The following is an 18212-nucleotide window of genomic DNA, read 5'->3' as shown; positions in this document are numbered from 1 at the left end:
ATGCCTGGTAATAAGAGAGGCTTTTTAATTGGAAGTTTGTTTTGATTACCAATTTAATATTTGTATTAAGAGTGTCAGAAAAGTATAACATTTAAAACCACAAGGCTGCCTGGGCTTAAATTCCAGGCTCCCCACTTACTAACTAGGGCATGATCTTGTGATGTTGTACATGCTGCTCATCCTGTCTCCCTGCGTTTCCTCATTTCTAATACGAAAATAATAACTACCTCATTCGGGGTGTGAGTATGAAATAACACATAAACAGCGTTGAGAATAGAGCCTGGCTGCCCAGGAAACACTCAGGAAGGGGTGGGAGGCAATACAAATTAAAACTGGAGTGATATTATGATTTCAAGAAGCCATTAAATTATAGATTTCATCAGAACTTTAGATCCAACAGCCTAAAATTTGGCAGTAAAAAATGATGACAACATAAAGTTTCACAGGATGTTCGCCTTAATATAATGTTACAGAGTACAAAATCTACATGGAAAAATTGTTTTAGTCCCATTTCCACAGCCCCTTAAAAGTTAAAATCTTAACTAGAAGCCCCATTGAATCAGTTTCATAGGAAGTTTTATCTTTGCAGGACCAGTCGAAGGATATTGAACTTTGTATGTTCACTTGAGAGAATAGGCAATGAGGAGCTCTTGCAGAGAATGCACTTTCCTTTACTAAATAAGCATAGTCTTTTATGTTCTAAATGCTTAGGAAGAAGGAGCTGCAGGGAAAGAAAAAGGGTTTGAAACCCTGAAATGGACAGCGTTGTAGAATATGTGGGACATTTTTATTCATAACATTTCCCCAGCACTTGCCCTCTTCTCTCCCGATGTCAGTTACAGAGATGTAAAGAATATTGGAATGTACACATTCCCCATGGGTGCACTTGAACTCAGAGTCTGACCCTTTGTACTTCCCCCTTTTACAATTAAAATAGCTCAGCAACTTAGCGTTATATTTAACGACCATCAAAGGCCTCTTGTAGAACATGGCAGTGAGGAGGGAACGTTAGGTTAGCCGCTCGATATGCCAAGTTCCCTATCTGCCTACAGTGTGGAAGGAAGAACATCTGGAGCCTTTACCGCCCTTTATTTTTTAATTATGGAGCTTTATACTCACTCTTCTTGGGTTTTTAGCTGACCTCTACTCTTTCTTCTGTAGCAAGTTAACATCTTATTCTTAGAGCTGACTGATAAAGCAAGAAGCCCTCATTAAACACTGAGATCTTTGTTTCCTACTGAGGGTGCACCCCCGCATCACCCTTGGGTGGCAAACAGCAGAGGCCTTGCTGGTATTGCTGATGCCAGCATCTGCTGGTATTGACTTGTTTTTCAAGGTTGCTGGAGAGAATAGCAGCAAGAATGGTTTACTACAAAGAAATAGACCTGCCTTTCATTTTGATACAAAGTATGAAATATGGTACTATTTGTTAAGGAGGCAGGGTTTGTTCAAGGACATTAACTGATGCTTCTCCTTAAGAAAATAAAATGTATTAATATAGAGAGACAAAAGAATGTTTCTACCAGATACCAAACCTTATCTCTCATTTCATATCAACATACTTGTCAGGAGTCTAAAAGAAGGTGGCATAGTTTAGCAAACTATGACCCACTTGCTGGCAATTTCTGTCAATAAAGTTTTATTGGAACACAGCCACACCCATTTGTTAACATATTGCTGATGCCTGCTGTCCTACTAGAGTTGAATAGTTGCAACAGAGACTGTGTGACCCAGAAGCCTACAGTATTAATGATGTGACCCTTTACAGAAATTTGACATCCCCTAGCCTCAGACAATTCATCTTCAGTGATGCCTCTGAAAAGCTATTAAAAGCAGGGATAATTCACTGGTTCACCCTTAGCACTCACTGAAAAGTGTTGCTGGCTCTGTCACTAGCTCTGTCTTGGTAAGCATCCCAGGGCTGTGCCTCATCTGATGTGGCATATTTTCCCTTTTCCAGGTGAAATGTGAGGCCAGGTCAGCCTTGACCAAGCCGAAGAATAACCATAATAACTGTAAAAAAGTCTCAAATGAAGAAAAACCAAAGGTTGCCATTGGCGAAGAGTGCAGGGCAGATGAACAAGCCTTCTTGGTGGCACTTTATAAATACATGAAAGAAAGGAAAACGCCGATAGAACGAATACCCTATTTAGGTTTTAAACAGAGTGAGTATACTTGTTTTCGTTTCTGAATTATCAGAGCTGCTCAGCTTCTTTGAACTGGAAAAAATAATTTTGACTCAGGATTATGTTGAAATCCTAATCTGGGGATAGTGCTCTCTGTTTATACTAAATCCATAAATGTTCCAAGCCAAGAATTTTTTCCCTGCCTTTTTCCGCTACATTGTTCCCTTCTGGGACAGTTGCAGTGAGATATTTATAGGCTTGAATCCACTGATTATGACTGGAAATAGACATGTTGAAAGTTTCTCATTTTCTGTTTTGTCAATCTTGAGTGTCTGTGACGCCTTTCTTGTGAGATAATAATATGACGTAGCTTTATCAGGCACAGATGTTGCCTGTGAAAAAAAACAGCTTTTAAAAGGAGGACATTTAAAGATGGACAAAAGAACCACAAAGAGAAAACACATTTCCTAAGCCCCAAATGTGTTAAAAGATAACAAAAATCCAACTTCAGAGAAAACAATAAATAGACAGATTGGAACAGGGAGCCTAATTTTGGATTACCTTGACATGTACATTTAAATGTAAATGTCATAGTGTATTTGTAAGGAGAATGGGAAACTTCATAGCCAAACAGAATTCCAAATCAAAAGAGAAGAAATTCAGATCCTGCCTTGATTTTGCAACTGAATATATATTTTGCCTCTGTCTGGATTTAGTGGTGCACAAAGCGACGAGCCTCTGGCTTGAAATAGTATTTTCTCCAAACGTATCTTCCTAGATTAAAAACATGTGTCATTTTGATGAAGAATGTCAAACCTGTGTGTTTTACATAACAATTTACATACCTAATAGCAATTGGCACTGATTGCAAGAGAACACTCGCAGCCATTATAAACTTATATAACTACGAATGATTACAATGTTTGTCTGAAAACTGGTTGCTTGAAATAGAAGTAAAATTAATGTACTATGAACAGCTTTGTTGCATTATGCATTGGTTCAGATTAAATCAAGGCCGAGGCAGGGCTCTTGATAGCTCTGAAGTAGTGTAAGGTTCAATGAGGCTTTGCGAACATGTTGTGTCAAAGAGCCTTTAAAAAAAAAATCATTTTATTCTTCCTTTCCTTTACCAAGGAATCACTTGAAGTTCAATTTTCCCCTCATGTAAAAGAATCAAATCCATAGCAGTCCCATTCCATGGTATTTGGTATAAATGAACAGGGTAGCTAGAGATTTGGTATAGTTGTTTAACAGCATAAACATATACAAACTCTGTAAAGAGAAATCTGTTTGAAAAAAATATATTTGCAACATCCCATAGGCCAGTTAGGGGACTAAGTGAGTTCGTGACTCAATTCCTCTCTGAATGAATGTCTTCCTTCCCTTTTATCTGTTGTATCACTGTGGCCTCCATGTGAAATATTTGTTTTCCTACTCACTGCCAGCCACCACATGTTGGTGAAATACTGTATGATCCTTTAATACAGTGCTGCCATCAGACATTCTATTAAGAAGGTAATCATATATTCAAGTGGCTGTTATTTATTGATTATGGAGAGTTCTTATCTGAGAGAAGCTCTATATATTACTGTTTAATCAATGACTTCTTTCTAAGGGTCGAGCGAGACCAACCCCAGTTTTGAAAGCCCACACTTTTTCCCAAAGACACTTAATTTAGCTTCTCTTGCTCTGCTGATGACAGTAGGACTAAAACTCTTGCCTTTATCCTAAAAGTAGAACCATTTTTGTAGCTTTATGACTGTTTCTTAAGAAATGTTTTAAGTGGTAATAATAGATTCTTGTTGAATGCCCTTTGGGCAAATTGTTTCCTAAGAACTTAGCTCTCTGGGGTACATTAGTATTTCTTTTTTTTCTCTTTCTCATTGAAAAAAAAAATGTTTTAATTGACATTTCTTGGAAATATGTTAATGCAATGCTTATCTAAATACTTATTGTCCCTCTAACAGTTAACCTTTGGACTATGTTTCAAGCTGCTCAAAAACTGGGAGGATATGAAACAGTAAGTGTTTAAGCAACTTAAAAGAAATAATTTTGCAATCTAACTTTTCTGCTCTCTTTGACCAAAATGGAGAACATGCAAGGGCAAACCATCACTGACTGCCTTTTCAAATGGCTCTACACTTCTGGGGGTTTATTGGGCCACTTTGGAAACAGTCCCAATTAGTTCCAGGTTTGGCAAAATTGTAAACTTGTCGTAAAAACTACAAGTGGAAAACATATGTAACTCTCCCCTGTCAGGGAAATTAGTTGGGTCTGTAATTTTTTCCCATGTTGAGAAAGGGCTATTATTGTACAACAAGCCAAGATTGCATAAAAGAAATTTCCCTTGGCAACATACCTGACATCTGTTCATGTCTAATATGGGAAATGTATTAAAGGCTTTCAAAAGTAATCAGTATTGGCCATTAAGGAATAGAATGCAGCAGGATCTCCTCTCATTCTAGGGCAAAGAAGCTTTATTAGACAAGGGTCAGTGCTGCATAAACAGGAAGTTATCAAACTTATTCAGAACAGGCTCTGACACTCTTTATCAGCTAATTCTAACTGACAGCAATGGGTTATTTTTAGCCTACAGGAAAATTTGATGGCCGAGGATTTTTACAGCATGTATTTTGAACCAATGAAACGTTAGAGCAACAGACTGAGATTAAAATCTTTAAATAAGAAAGAGCTGCATAAATACAGCTCACAGAGATGACATCTGTAATAAAATCAATTGACATAGGAAGATGTCGTCATTGGGAATATTTTCTCCTCCACACAATGATCAGATTAAGTTGTGTAGTTTCTTCTTGCAATTAAATAAGAAATTATTTTTTCATTGCTTAAGAAGTAATCTGGGATATCTCTGTACCATAGTAAAATGACAGTAAGACACACAAAGTCAAGAAAATGAAATTCATTTTAGCCCAAACGCAATAACCAGTGCTTCTTGCCAGATAAAGCACATTGTTCCACAGACTAATATAATGGTTTGATGTGTGGCTCTTGGGATGGCGAAAGAGGACAAGCATTATATGGTTCAGATAATCTGGTATTTACTTGTTGAGCTATCTGCTATGAATTCTGACTAAAAATTCTTTGATATGAGTAATATGTGCTTGTAATATGTTTCATATATGGGGTATGTACACATGTTTATAAAGAAATATACATGGACTACATATAAAATGTGCATTTCATATACATAAATTTACTTGAAATATTTATCAAGTGCCCTATGTAAAAGTTATAATTTTTCACTTAGTTGAGTCTATTGATAGGATCAGGATATGAACTCCTTGCCACCGTAGCTCATAGTTTTTGGCAAAATCTTGAGCTAATTATAGCCCTCATTCATGTAAAAAAAAATGGTAACTTATTCAGGGTCAGTCTCATAAACGTAGAAGTCAACCCCACAGGCTAGACTTTCAAGTCTAGCTTTTAATGTTTAGAATAGGAATACACATTTTTATATGAACTATGACTACAGATAGTTATATGATATTGAACAATATTATGAAATGTCTTTTCACACTCAGGAACTTTTTGTTATTCACTGATAGGGAGAGTGCCAACAATTTTCACAGAATCAGTTTTTCCTGCTTTTGTGTCTTCTGTATCTTCACAAATATTTTTTTTCCATGCAACAGCAAATTGATGTAGAATGTACAGAAGAAACTTCTGATAAATTTCATTGTTCTTTGAACAAATAGTATTTATCCTTTTGTTGGATGAATGAATGACCACACAATCAGCAAAACACCTGACCACATATTTACTGAGTACCTTATGTGTACAAGGCATTGTTTTAGACTCTGTTAGATGCAAAGTTTCAGTCAAGCCAGTAATTTCAGTCCTTAAGTTGCTTACCATCCAAGAGAGGCAATAATGATCAAACAAGGTGGAAAAAGGTCAGTGCCCTACACAGGTAAGTACTTACTCATGTAGAGATGAGAGAAGGAAGGCTTGATGGCTCTGAGGCCATTTGGGAAGAATTCTTGGGAATGGATAGAATTTAGATATGAATGATGGATTATGCCTTCCAGAAAGAGAGAATGAATCAAATAAGGGAAAATACGTGGAGGCAGAATAAAGTTGGGCATGGTGGAGAGTTTGAAAAATATAAACTAGAGTGACGAGGTGGCTGGGACAAGTGGCCCTGAAGGGAAGTTTCTAGAGAGAAGGATGGAGAGACGATGGAACCAAGTAAGGAAAGGCCTCCGATGCTAGGTCCCTGATGTTAGGCCTTCAGATGCTAGGCCCTTTCATGCTGGGCCCCAGATGCTATGCCCTCCCATGCCATGCCCCAAAGTTATTCGTTAGGCTGCGGGAACTACGGAAAGTTGCCAGCTCCCCATCTCTGGTGATAAGAGTCACTGCTCTTTCTGGTACTGTGTGGGTGCCTTCTCAGTGGGAAATTTATGCCCTCCTTTTAGGCAGATAGGCAGATAAAGGGAAGGCAGAGAACTCTTCCTGAATCTGTTGTTATCTGTTGCCCTCATCTCAAAATAATCTTTATGCCAACGTGGCATAATTTAGGGGTGACATATTCTGATCCTTTTCACTGGGGCTAGGGAATATGGAAGATCAAATTGGCATCTGCTCTCCATCTGGTCATGAACAGAATTTTAAAAGACATTTCTGCTTCATCCCTTCCTCCTTTCCTTCCTTCCTTCTTCCTTTTTCTTTCTTTCTTTTTAAATATTTCATGCTGTAGATTGGCCCTGCAGATACTTAAGTTTGCCACCACCATTCTACATTTAAGCTTCTGAACCTCCTATAAGTACAGAATACATTTTTCTGTTGGCATATTTTGACTAATAAAACTGTGAGATGTTCAATGGGCATTGAATTTTGAAGTCAGTCCAGGAGATGTACAAATAATATCCAAAGTCTGAAGGCTTAAGTTGTCATCACAGAGTTACTAGAGGACACTTATCTTTGACATGATCTGGTATCAGAAACGAGTGTAGACCTGTAGTTATTGAGAACTCAAAAGAGATCTTAGAGTCTTCTAGGTCAGTGGCTCCTAAAAGCTACTCAAGAATAGGGCTCATGTTTTTAACGGGGAACTTTAAGTGGTTGTTTAGACCCCCACCCCAAGATATAAACTCTTGAGTTGGGGCATGGGCCCAAGACACAGAGAATCCTTTTCTTTTAAGCTGCCCAGGTGATGTTAATTCAAATCCAGTGATAACAGTGATTCGTAACACTTAGCCAAGTTTCCCATGGCTCTTAGCTTCAGAATGTGACCCCTATCTAAGTCAAGTATCAAAGATTTTTCTTCATGCCATTACTACAGAAGCAGGCTAGAATACTCATATTTCCTCGGCTCAAGAGCAGCAAAGAGTTTCTGACAAGTATTTTTGCATTTGGTAAAATGGTAGTCTAAGTTGGAACTCAGTAAACTATTTTTATTTTTAATGAGGGGAAGTGTAGAACTGTAGTACTCTCAAATTAATTTTTCTCAAATTGGCCTTTGTGCAAAAAAAAAAAAGAAAAATGCCTGCTGTGCCCCAGTTCATAGCCTCATTTTACAAGTGAGAAAACTGAGGCACTGGGAGATGAAATGAGTTGCATGGGTTCATTATGGCTTTCTTCAAATTCTGACTTGCTGAGGATTTGGTACACAATTGTCTCACGACTCGGTAGCGTTACTGAAAGAGATTTATAAATGATTGTTCTTTGTGCTTTCCATTCCTAGCAATCTCTAATCTAAAATGCTTCCTACATATGTTTTGGGGAAAGGATCCGATAACTGGCCTTTTGTAGCATCTTTTAGTCTGTTTTGTAGCATCTTTTAGTCTGTTTTTTTGTCTAACATTTGTAGCATCTTTTAGTCTGTTCTTTGTATCTAAAATGAGCTTTACCAGATGTACTAATTACTAGCTGAGATTTTTATCTGATTCTGGAGAACAAAATGTGTGAATTCAGGAGATGAGTCAAGAAGTATGGATAATGTAAATATTCAATAATAGTAAAAAAACTGCAAGTATAAAAGCTGTAGATGTATTGCTTCTGCGGTTAACTTGTGATTGGATAAGGACATCTCTCTGGAATCCCTTCTGGTTATAAAAAGAGGTCATCTTAATTGGCTTGTTTTTGTTTGTGGTTATAAACTATTCCAAACCTTCTGGTTTGAATTGTGGATTATGGATTATTTCATTTCAGTCCTCTACAACCATCAAACTGAATTTAAAAAAAAAAAGGAGCAGAAGTTTCATTGTAAGCCTTTATAGCATTTGACTAATGGCTATATGCAATTCTGTCCATCTCTTCTGCCTTTGCTGGAAATGTATGGAGTGTCTCTTCATCCTCTGGTTGAGAGAACATAAATATATTGAATGGATTTGATTTCCTACAAAACAATATTCTGGCATTTTGATTAATTGACAACAAGGACCCTTCCTTTGCAATGTACCTAACTTTTCCTTCCAAACGTTAGAATGTGGATCACCTACACTTGAAGAAGCAGAGCTGGATAAATCTTTGCTGATGAACTAAAGAGGCCTTCACTTCAGTGTCTGGTGAAGCAATTAATGCTGGAAGAGTAACTTGGGGTATTACCAGGATGCAGCATATGGCGGTGGTTTGCTAAAGTGATTTCCATTTGGCTAACCACTTGATGGCAAGCCAGAGGCAGTATCTGGAGAGAAGGTAGAGTTGAGAAACGGATCTTGAGTATATCTTACCCTGGAGGCACAGTGATACACCGTGGTGCCTTCTAAGAATATCAGTTAGCAACCCTTTCTCTTCCCACCAGTGAGACACGGCCATTATTTTTCATCTGGAAGAAGAAGCCTCTTTCCTTGCTGAAAGGATTAGGCTTTGACATCAAATTCTGGCTTTGACATCATTTTTAAGACATCCTCTGAATCTAACCCTAGTTTTCTGGACAGGCAAAGCCTCTTGCTTAAATTCAAAATTCTCCAGGCCAAAGATGATGTCATGTACTTTTGAAAGGCTCCAGTTCCTGGAGTACTACCAGGAAAAGAAAGTCATCTTCCTTGAATTCAGTCCGCCCTCAAGGTGTCCTGAGAAAGAAGCTGTTTCTCAGAACAGCCCGGGCAACATTGCTTTCAGGCAAACTCTTCTCTTGACTTAGTATTTCCTACACATTCTTAAGCCATTGCAAGAGTTTAAGTCTGAAAAGATTTCTGATACCTATTTCCTCACCAATAATGCTCACAAAAATACCAGCATCATTGCATTCCTGCAGCCTCAAAGATAGAGAAATCAAGGCTCCAAGAGCATGTCTTAAGTCAAAATAGTGATTTTCTACTTTTTTAAAGTGACAGGATATTTTCATCCAATAAAACTGTGGAAGGGACAGATTCTTTTTCCACTCACCAGATCAGTCTTCTTGGCCAGGTGGGCAGTGTGGAGAGTTACTTTCAGGCTACCTTTAAAACGCTACCTGGGTTCTAAAGACAGTTTTTTTTGTTTGTTTTTGATTTGTTTGAGGCAGAGTCCTTCTCTGTGTTGCCCAGGCTGGAGTGCAATGGCATGATCTTGGCTCACTGCAACCTCCGCCTCCCGTGTTCCAGTGATTCTCCTGCCTCAGCCTCCTGAGTAGCTGGGCTTACAGGCACCCACAACCATGCCCAGCTAATTTTGGTGTTTTTAGTAGAGACAAAGTTTCACCATGTTTGCCAGGCTGATCTCGAACTCCTGACCTCAGATTATCCACCTATCTCAGCCTCCCAAAGTGCTGGAATTACAGGCATGAGTCACCACGCCCTGCCTCTAAAGAGAGTTTGAAAACCTCTATGTTTATAAGCAATGAAAATGTTATGAACATAGTAGTGTGCAGTGCTTTTCACAGAATCCCTTGGGTCTTACCTACACTAGGGAGAAATAACTTTCAAATATCTTCGAAGTGAGATTAAATCTCACATGTACCTAGATTGGTTTGTTTTACTTGGATGTAGTTGGCTCAGTTTTTCATCTTGCGTTATGGTTAATTGTATGAAGTTATGCTTCCCACTAAATTATGAACCCTTGAAAGTAGTGACATCTCTTTCTTTTTGTGACACCATCTCATACTCTACCCTCCATCCCTTCCTTTCACTTTCATACCTCTGCACAGGCATAGTGCCTGAAAATGGTAAGCAGTGGTGGATGGTGATGTTATGAATCTGTCATCTAATTGAGGACCTTGAAGAGGAGGCACAGTCCAAAAGAAATCACTGTGTGGATGAATTTGGCTATTTTCTTTAGAAAACAAAGAGCCAGGGTGGGTGGGGTGGCTCACGCCTGTAATCCCAGCACTTTGGGAGGCCGAGATGGGCAGATCATGAGGTCAGATGATCGAGCCCATCCTGGCTAACATGGTGAAGCCCCGTCTCTACTAAAAATACAAAAAAATTAGCTGGGCGTGGTGGGCGCCTGTAGTCCCAGCTACTCGGGAGGCTGAGGTGGGAAAATGGTGTGAACCTGGGAGTGGGAGCTTGTAGTTAGCCGAGATCGCATCACTGCACTGCAGCCTAGGCAACAGAGTGGGACTCTGTCTCAAAAAAACAAAACAGGCCGGGCACGGTGGCTCAACCCTGTAATCCTAGCACTTTGGGAGGCCGAGACGGGTGGATCACGAGGTCAGGAGATCGAGACCATCCTGGCTAACACGGTGAAACCCCGTCTCTACTAAAAAATACAAAAAACCAGCCGGGCGAGGTGGTGTGCGCCTGTAGTCCCAGCTACTCGGGAGGCTGAGGCAGGAGAATGGCGTGAACCCGGGAGGCGGAGCTTGCAGTGAGCTGAGATCCGGCCACTGCACTCCAGCCTGGGCGACAGAGCGAGACTCCGTCTCAAAAAAAAACAACAAGCCAACACAAAAAATTAAAAAAAAAAAAAACTAAAGAGCCAGAAGTTCTCTGTTCCCCTAAAAACCAAATATAATAGAAGGTCAGGTTGAAACACGAATTATAACCAGGAGGCCTGAGGCTTAGTGAGAGAGTTGATCAAACTAGCCCCTTGATTAAATCAAATTTTCCAGCTGAATGGGGTTCAGTACTAGACACTAGGAGGCAGATGTTGGTTTTATTCCAGATGGAATTTTAAAACTTACCCACATCCAGAGAGGACATTGGACAACAGAATAAAAACTTCAAGCGAATGCATAATTAGGCACCACTGAAGCATGTTTCTGCAGAAGGTAGATTTACATGAAGCTGGGAGATGTTACCATGCCCTGTTCTCTCTCCTTATTGGGCTCTGAGACCCATCATGGGTTTGGACAATGGGAGAATTTAGACATTTCTTCCTGTAGAGTCCATGGCTAGTGTTTGATTTACATCTAGAGATCAAAAAAACAGAGAATTGTGCCCAGGAGACCTGTGTACTTCACAGCATTTAACAGTTGTGAAGAGCACATTTTATGACTTTCCCGTGGAAAGAAAATATCTCAAAATGGCCCAATTCATCCAGGCCATTCAGTGGAAGCTCAGTAAACAGAGGAACCACTTCCTCGAAGGCCCAGACCTGTCTTCACTCCAGATGACCCTCCCTGATAAAAACTGTCTTTAAACACCAGAACTTACTAATGCTAGGGGACTGACACAGACCCCTGGCCTACTGCAGACAGCTTACTAATGCCCAGCGGTGCTTGACGTTGGCTTCCTGTGGCTACAGTTTCAAACCTAGTATGAGACAGATTATTTTTCCCTCCTGCGATAATGCATTATTTATTCCTAAAGGGCCTTTTCTTTTCTCTGATAGACAAGTGTGTCACAGGGCATTCCCTCGTTTAGATGGTAGGATGGGGAGGGAGGCACGGTCAGTTTCACACCCTAAAATATCCCCGGCTCTCTTGTTCATCAGTTTTCACAATTTGCATTATTTTATTGATACATGTGTTCTCTCAATTGTGGGTATCCCCCACTAGAATACAGTGGTGTTGCATGCTGGCTCTGCTTTTCATTGCTGCGTCCCAGCTGTAACATTTGTTAGCACAATGCCTAATAAATGGGCGATGTCCAATACATTTTTGGTGAATTAACGGATGAGTGAGTGGTTGGATTCTGATATAATTGAGACTGATTTGTGACTCGGTGGTGAACTTAATATAGAACTTTTTTTTTTTTTTGAGATGGAGTTTTGCTCTTGTTGCCCAGGCTGGAGTGCAGTGGCACGATCTTGGCTCACAGCAACCTCCGCCTCCCAGGTTCAAGCGATTCTCCTGCCTCAGCCTCCCAAGTAGCTGGGATTACAGGCGTGCACCACCACGCCCGGCTAATTTTGTATTTTTAGTAGAGATGGGGTTTCTCCATGTTGGTCAGGCTGGTCTTGAACTCCAGACCTCAAGTGATCCACCTGCCTCGGCCTCCCAAAGTGCTGGGATTACAGGCGTTAGTGACCACACCCGGCCAGAACTTCTGTTCTAACTAGAGATACAAGTGGTCAGGGTGAACTTTATGCTTTGAGAATAAAACCACAGAACATTTAATTCAACCTACCACCTTAGATTGATGCTGTCCTCTTAGCTGGATTTCCCCATTGGGAAAGACTGAAAGCTAAAGGTTGAGAACTCATAGCAGTAACTGTGATTCCCATAGTTACCTGCCTCATTTGAAGGAAAAGGCTCCCAGTGTTCTGTGTTACCAGCTTGCTACAAGCATGGGTTATTCTCACGTCATTCTGATGTGGAAGCTGCTTTATGCAGTGAAAAGAAGTCCACTCTCGAGACCAGAAGACAACCATGTGGGTCGTAGATTTGGGACTCTGCTGCTGTGTGCCATTGGGCAAGTGTGCAGCCTCTCTGAATCTCCCTTCTTCTGTGAATGAGATTCCTATAACCTGCCTCACAGGCTATGGGAGGATTATATGATGTCATGGATGTGAAAATCCTTTATAAAACAGACAGTGTACACAAGAGACAAAAGGATGACCAGAGTGATGGTTTCTTAAGTGATTGCGGGGACACACATAGGCTGTTTTCTAACTCTGTTGTGTCCCCCAGGGCCCACAGGTCTGATCTGAGTGAGGGGAATCTGGAGGTGTGTTTCAAGGGGCCTCAGTATTCTAGGGTCTTTGAGGAATCGTGCAGGCACTTGGAGGTATCCTATTTCTTCTCCCTTGATATATGGGCCTCAAATAGGTTAGCCCAAGATTGTATCATTTAAAGGTTGGAGGCAGATTGTAACTACGTATAAAATAATTACCAAAATATATATTTTGAGTGTTTTGAAAGGGGGTTACAACCATTTCTTATAATCTAAAACAAACTGTAAATAAGGAAGATTTTATTTTCAGTTGCACCTGCTGGTAGGTGGTTCTGTCTAGTGAGAACTATTGAAACTGATTGGTTGAAGAATGTTTCATGGGAAATGGAATAATGCACACCTAACACTGTCTTGAGGTCCTCCTTGGGCCTGTTGAGGAGGGCCTATGTAAATGAAGGGGTTCTTTTTATTTGAAATAGAAAAGCTACCATTTACCCCATAATATTTAACCACCCATCTCCTCCTCCTCAGATTTACAATTACAGAGCCCCAGTTGCAAGTTGAGGTTTTTAAATTTTTTTTTCTTTGATTGCTGCCTTTAGCCCCTTGGTGAACTCTGCTGGCAGCCTCGTGGGTATTTTTCAAAAGAAGCCTCCTGCTTGATTGTATGAAATTCCACTGGCACCTTTGCCACGCCCTGTCCCCTACACATTCAAATAACAGAGTTTTCCCATAACCCTGTTGAGAAATGTTCATGAGGACCTCAGAACTTGTTCTGTCTTCCAAATTTCAAGGACATACTAGACTTACATGGATGTAGCAAATGACATGGTTTCCCCGAATTAATCATTTGCCAGATCTTGCATCTGTTATTTTGTAAAATCTTAATTTATGTACAAAAATAAAATTAAAGGAAAAAATAAAATAAGACCATAGTGTGCAGCTCAGGATATTACAAGCTGTTTGTTTTTATTCACTCAAGTCAATAGTGTACATAGCTAGCATTTTAACTGTGGAATATGTTAGTTTTCATATGATTTGATCAATATCTCATTTTCTTGACCTAAGTGAATAAAAATAAACAGCTTGCAACATATTCAGTTTCAGATTTTGGTTTTGTTTTGGTGGTTAGAGAAGCTGGCATAAAACTATAGCCTGAGATGACTATGAATTCCACAACCAATTTGATCATTTAATTTAATCTGTGTAGTAATTTTATTTATTTTTTAAATTGGCAACACATCACATGGATCAAAAATCAGAAGATACAAAAGCATGTTTGGTGAAAAGACTCTTTTTTACCTCTATACCCGGTTCCCCATTTCCACATGCCTCAGGCAATCAATGTTAATGTTGATTCATCTAAACTGTTAAACTAAGATGTAGTTAAGCTAAAACCTGATTTTATTTTGATGCTCTATCAAATGACATAAAGGAACAGGGTATGAGTATGAGACCCTGACAAATCCACATGGATATCCAGGGAGGTGTCTTAAATGAAATGCACTTAGAATGACAAAACACACAACCAAAAGTAGAATTCAGTTTTTATTGTAAAGAAAAGTACTGAAAGCGAGATCTCACTATGAAACCATAAATCACCCCATATACTCTTTTGGACTTCTCTGTTTCTGGGTTTCCAGAACAGACTGTTCTCTTCTGACTGTTGCATATGTATTGAAGCCTGGCACTGTGAATCTCTCACGATGTAAGATTGAATTTCCCATTGCCATTTTTTCAGATAACAGCCCGCCGTCAATGGAAACATATTTATGATGAATTAGGCGGTAATCCTGGGAGCACCAGTGCTGCCACTTGTACCCGCAGACATTATGAAAGGTAAGAAACCATTTCATGGAATTGCTTAGTTAAAACTGTGTTAATTGAAAGGAGCTTCTGGTCAAGGATAAGACCGAGGAAGTCTAAAAGACCTTTTGGGAAACTGAAAATTTCCCTCTGGCATTTTACTTTGCATACCGCCTTGTGATTTTTAGGGAACATGGCTTTCTCTGGTTACAGGGGCTAAAATTAGATGTTCTTTTAGTTTGGTTCTATCATATGACCACCTGCCTGACAATGCCTTTTTTTTCCCCCCACAAGCATAGATTACTCAGTATGTTCTCTGTAGGCTCACTTAACATGAGAACCTTTAGCTTCTGAAAAATCTGCAATGCTACTCTGAGGTTGACATTGAAAAGTAAGCACTTCTCCTAATATTAGCATTGAAAAGTAAGGATTTCTTACAGTAAAAGAAATGGCCCCAGATCAACTCTGTTGTTTTATTTCATCCTGGTGTTTTTCTTCTACGGAATCTTCTTACCAAGCTCTGTGTGGCTTGGTTTTCTAATAATTTCAGCCGATTTCAGAAAGATGATGATGATGCAAACAAGAAGTAATGCAAAATTAGCCTACTATGTTGCATCCACTGAAGTGAATTTCCGCTTTGCATTAGGACTCCGTTATTCACACCGTTAAAGACCAGTTAGCATATTAATGCATTATCCCTCTATGCTTCAAGCCCATACTTAATTTGTTTAGGTCATTACCAACTTCTTTATAACTGGCACTTCCCTTTGGGTCTTATACATCCATCCTCAGGCAGTACCATTTAACTCATCAATTCTTAGTATTTTTTTTTTCAAGTTCAATTGTATTTTATCTGTATTGCATTTAACTCAGCTTTAGTATGGCCGTTCAACAAGAATGTTTTTGTAATAATAAATTGAATTGGGTTTAGTACACCATGAAAAATTGCCACAAAGTATTCCCAAAGGATTGCCTTACTTGGCAGGGTTGTAATGCAGAAGGATTTTTAAAAATTGATAATAGATGTTGAAATTATTACTCTTTATACCATTGTTTTTCAATACAACACATCAATTTTTAAAATATGTTATTTCTGTCAGTGTTTAATACAAAAACTCGCCCATTCCCACTGTATGTAAAAGGTATACCACTGATGTCCTAATACAAAGTAGCACTGATATCTCAGGTGAGTGTTCCGAAGATAATATCTGAGGAACCACAGGCTACTTGTTTTTGACTTATGAGTCAAGGAGTCAAGGCTTCATTCAGAACTTTTTTATTTTGAGACGCGGTCTTGCTCTGCCGCCAGGCTGCAGTGCAGTGGCATGATCTCGGGTCACTGCAACCTCTGCCTCCCAGGTTCAAGCGATTCTCCTGCCTCAGCCTCTGGAGTAACTGGGGCTACAGGCACGTGCTACCACGCCCAGCTAATTTTTGTCTTTTTAGTAGAGACGGGGTTTCACCATGTTGGTGAGGATGGTCTCAATCTATTGACCTCATGATCCGCCCACTTCGGCCCCCCAAAGTGCTGGGATTACAGGCATGAGCCACCTCGCCCTGGCCAGAACATTTCTATTAGAAACTCCGTCCCTGTTTTCAAGTAGATTCTGTTCTGAGAGTGGACATCCCTTTCCTTTATATGCAAATATCCTCAACACCTGAACCATCAAACTTAAAGGAGCAATTAAAGCTTGAAAAAGGATTGTATCTCAGCTGTTAGCTCATCTAAAGAATGAAAATATCAATCAAATTAATTACAAAGTATCGCATGGTAAAAAAAAAAAAAAGAGAGAGAGAGAGATAAGGTTTGGCATGGAGAGAAGGATTGAACCCATAGTTGTGTGTGTGTGTTTGTGTGTGTGTGTGTGTAATTGAGCAGTTATGTGAATAAAACTTAGGATTCTTTGGAAGATTGTGTACTTTTGATTATTTACTTCTTGCTGGAGTAGGAGATTCCTGAAAGCTTTAGCTTTGAGATACCACAAACTTTAGCAATTAAGAAACATGACTGAAGATGTCTTAAACTTTTTGAAGAATGCTATCATTTTTCCAAATCCAGAATTTGTTTGGTCAGTGTATCAGTCAGGGTGCAGTAAGGAAAATGGAAACCACACTGGATATTCAACAAAGAGACTTCACCATAGGCAGTTGCTTAAACAGGGGTTGGTGTGAGGCACTGAGTTAACACAGAGGCAATAACTGTAGGTTCTCTAGGGTGAGAGAATAGAGAGGACAGGTTGGTTGTCACCACCCAGAAGTTTGGAGAATGTGCCTCAGAGCTGGGGTTTGGGTCCCTGGTAAGAAGGAGTCACCCAGCCAGCACTGGTGCTTCAGGAGCTCAGAGGAGGAGCACTGCAGAGCTGGGCTGAAACCTGAGGAGGTGGTGCTCCCTGGCTGCTGCCAGACCTCAGAGGACACGCGCTGAAACTGTTGGAGGACTGTTGAAACTAGAGGCTACAACCCACTGCTGCTGTTAAGGCATTGTTGAGTTGACACTGATACGAACAAGTGAAACAGAAAGATTTCTTTTCTCTCCCTGCCTCCCAGGACCCGCTGTTTGCAGAACAGTAACAGGAAGATAGATGACAAAAGGGATGTGTAATTTACAGAATTCCATTCCTAGCATCAGCAAGCAGAGTACAGAAGGGTGAATTTGGAGTTGAGAGACAATAGGCCATCCGCCAAATGGGAACCCCATAAGCAGAGCCCGTTTTATGTGTGGAGACACCAAAAATGGCAGTGTGGACCCTCCAACCACGTTGTTGGAGCATAGCTGTCCCAGGGTGATTAGCAAGGTCCTTTACCTTTCCTTGGTATTTCCTTTTTGCCGTCTAGACTCCTCTCACGTCCTTGTGATCAGATGCAATCACTAACTACCAAAATTTGAAGATCATTGATTTTATTTACAATAGTGCCTCTCTCACTCTTGAATCAATCATTCTCCAAAAGGAATCACCCATAATCCTATGTGTTGTGATGGGGAGAAAAGGCGAGGATTACCATTCTAGATGTCTCTTTTTAATTGGTTCTATCCAAGAAAGGCAGAGGACATGCACATATGTCCAAGAAGCGACTGAAGCTCTGGGCCAAAACTTCACGATTATGGTGGATTTCATTCATTCTTGCTAGTCATAGGTTGCATGAACAGATAAAACAGAGATGACTGGATTGGAGAAGGAACACTGTTTTCAAGAAGGGCCAATGAGTTGAGAATGGTCAGGACTTTGTGGGCAAATATCTAGTCTGGAAATGCCCTGGGAATTTTGTAAAGCCTTCCAAACCAAATCAGCATGATGAGAGCTCTTCCTACTAGGCTGTGGGTTCTTCTGTTCTCTCA

The 18212-nt window shown here is 40.0% G+C and overlaps 1 protein-coding gene across 1 annotated transcript in view; it reads left to right on the top strand.

Moving 5' to 3' along the window:
* Positions 1-18212, top strand: part of ARID5B (AT rich interactive domain 5B (MRF1-like)) — a 197674-nt gene that overhangs the window by 155353 nt on the left and 24109 nt on the right. The window contains exons 6-8 of the mRNA XM_011944118.1: positions 1961-2165; positions 4094-4146; positions 14811-14909. Of these exons, the coding sequence (XP_011799508.1) occupies positions 1961-2165; positions 4094-4146; positions 14811-14909 (357 nt within the window). The remainder of the gene's footprint in view (positions 1-1960; positions 2166-4093; positions 4147-14810; positions 14910-18212) is intronic.

This window comes from Colobus angolensis, unplaced genomic scaffold (assembly GCF_000951035.1).
Source record: "Colobus angolensis palliatus isolate OR3802 unplaced genomic scaffold, Cang.pa_1.0 Scaffold226, whole genome shotgun sequence".
In the NCBI taxonomy this organism is placed as follows: Eukaryota; Metazoa; Chordata; class Mammalia; order Primates; family Cercopithecidae; genus Colobus; species Colobus angolensis.
The sequence above is the reverse complement of the archived record's forward strand: the minus strand, read 5'-3'. Positions and strand labels throughout refer to the sequence as shown.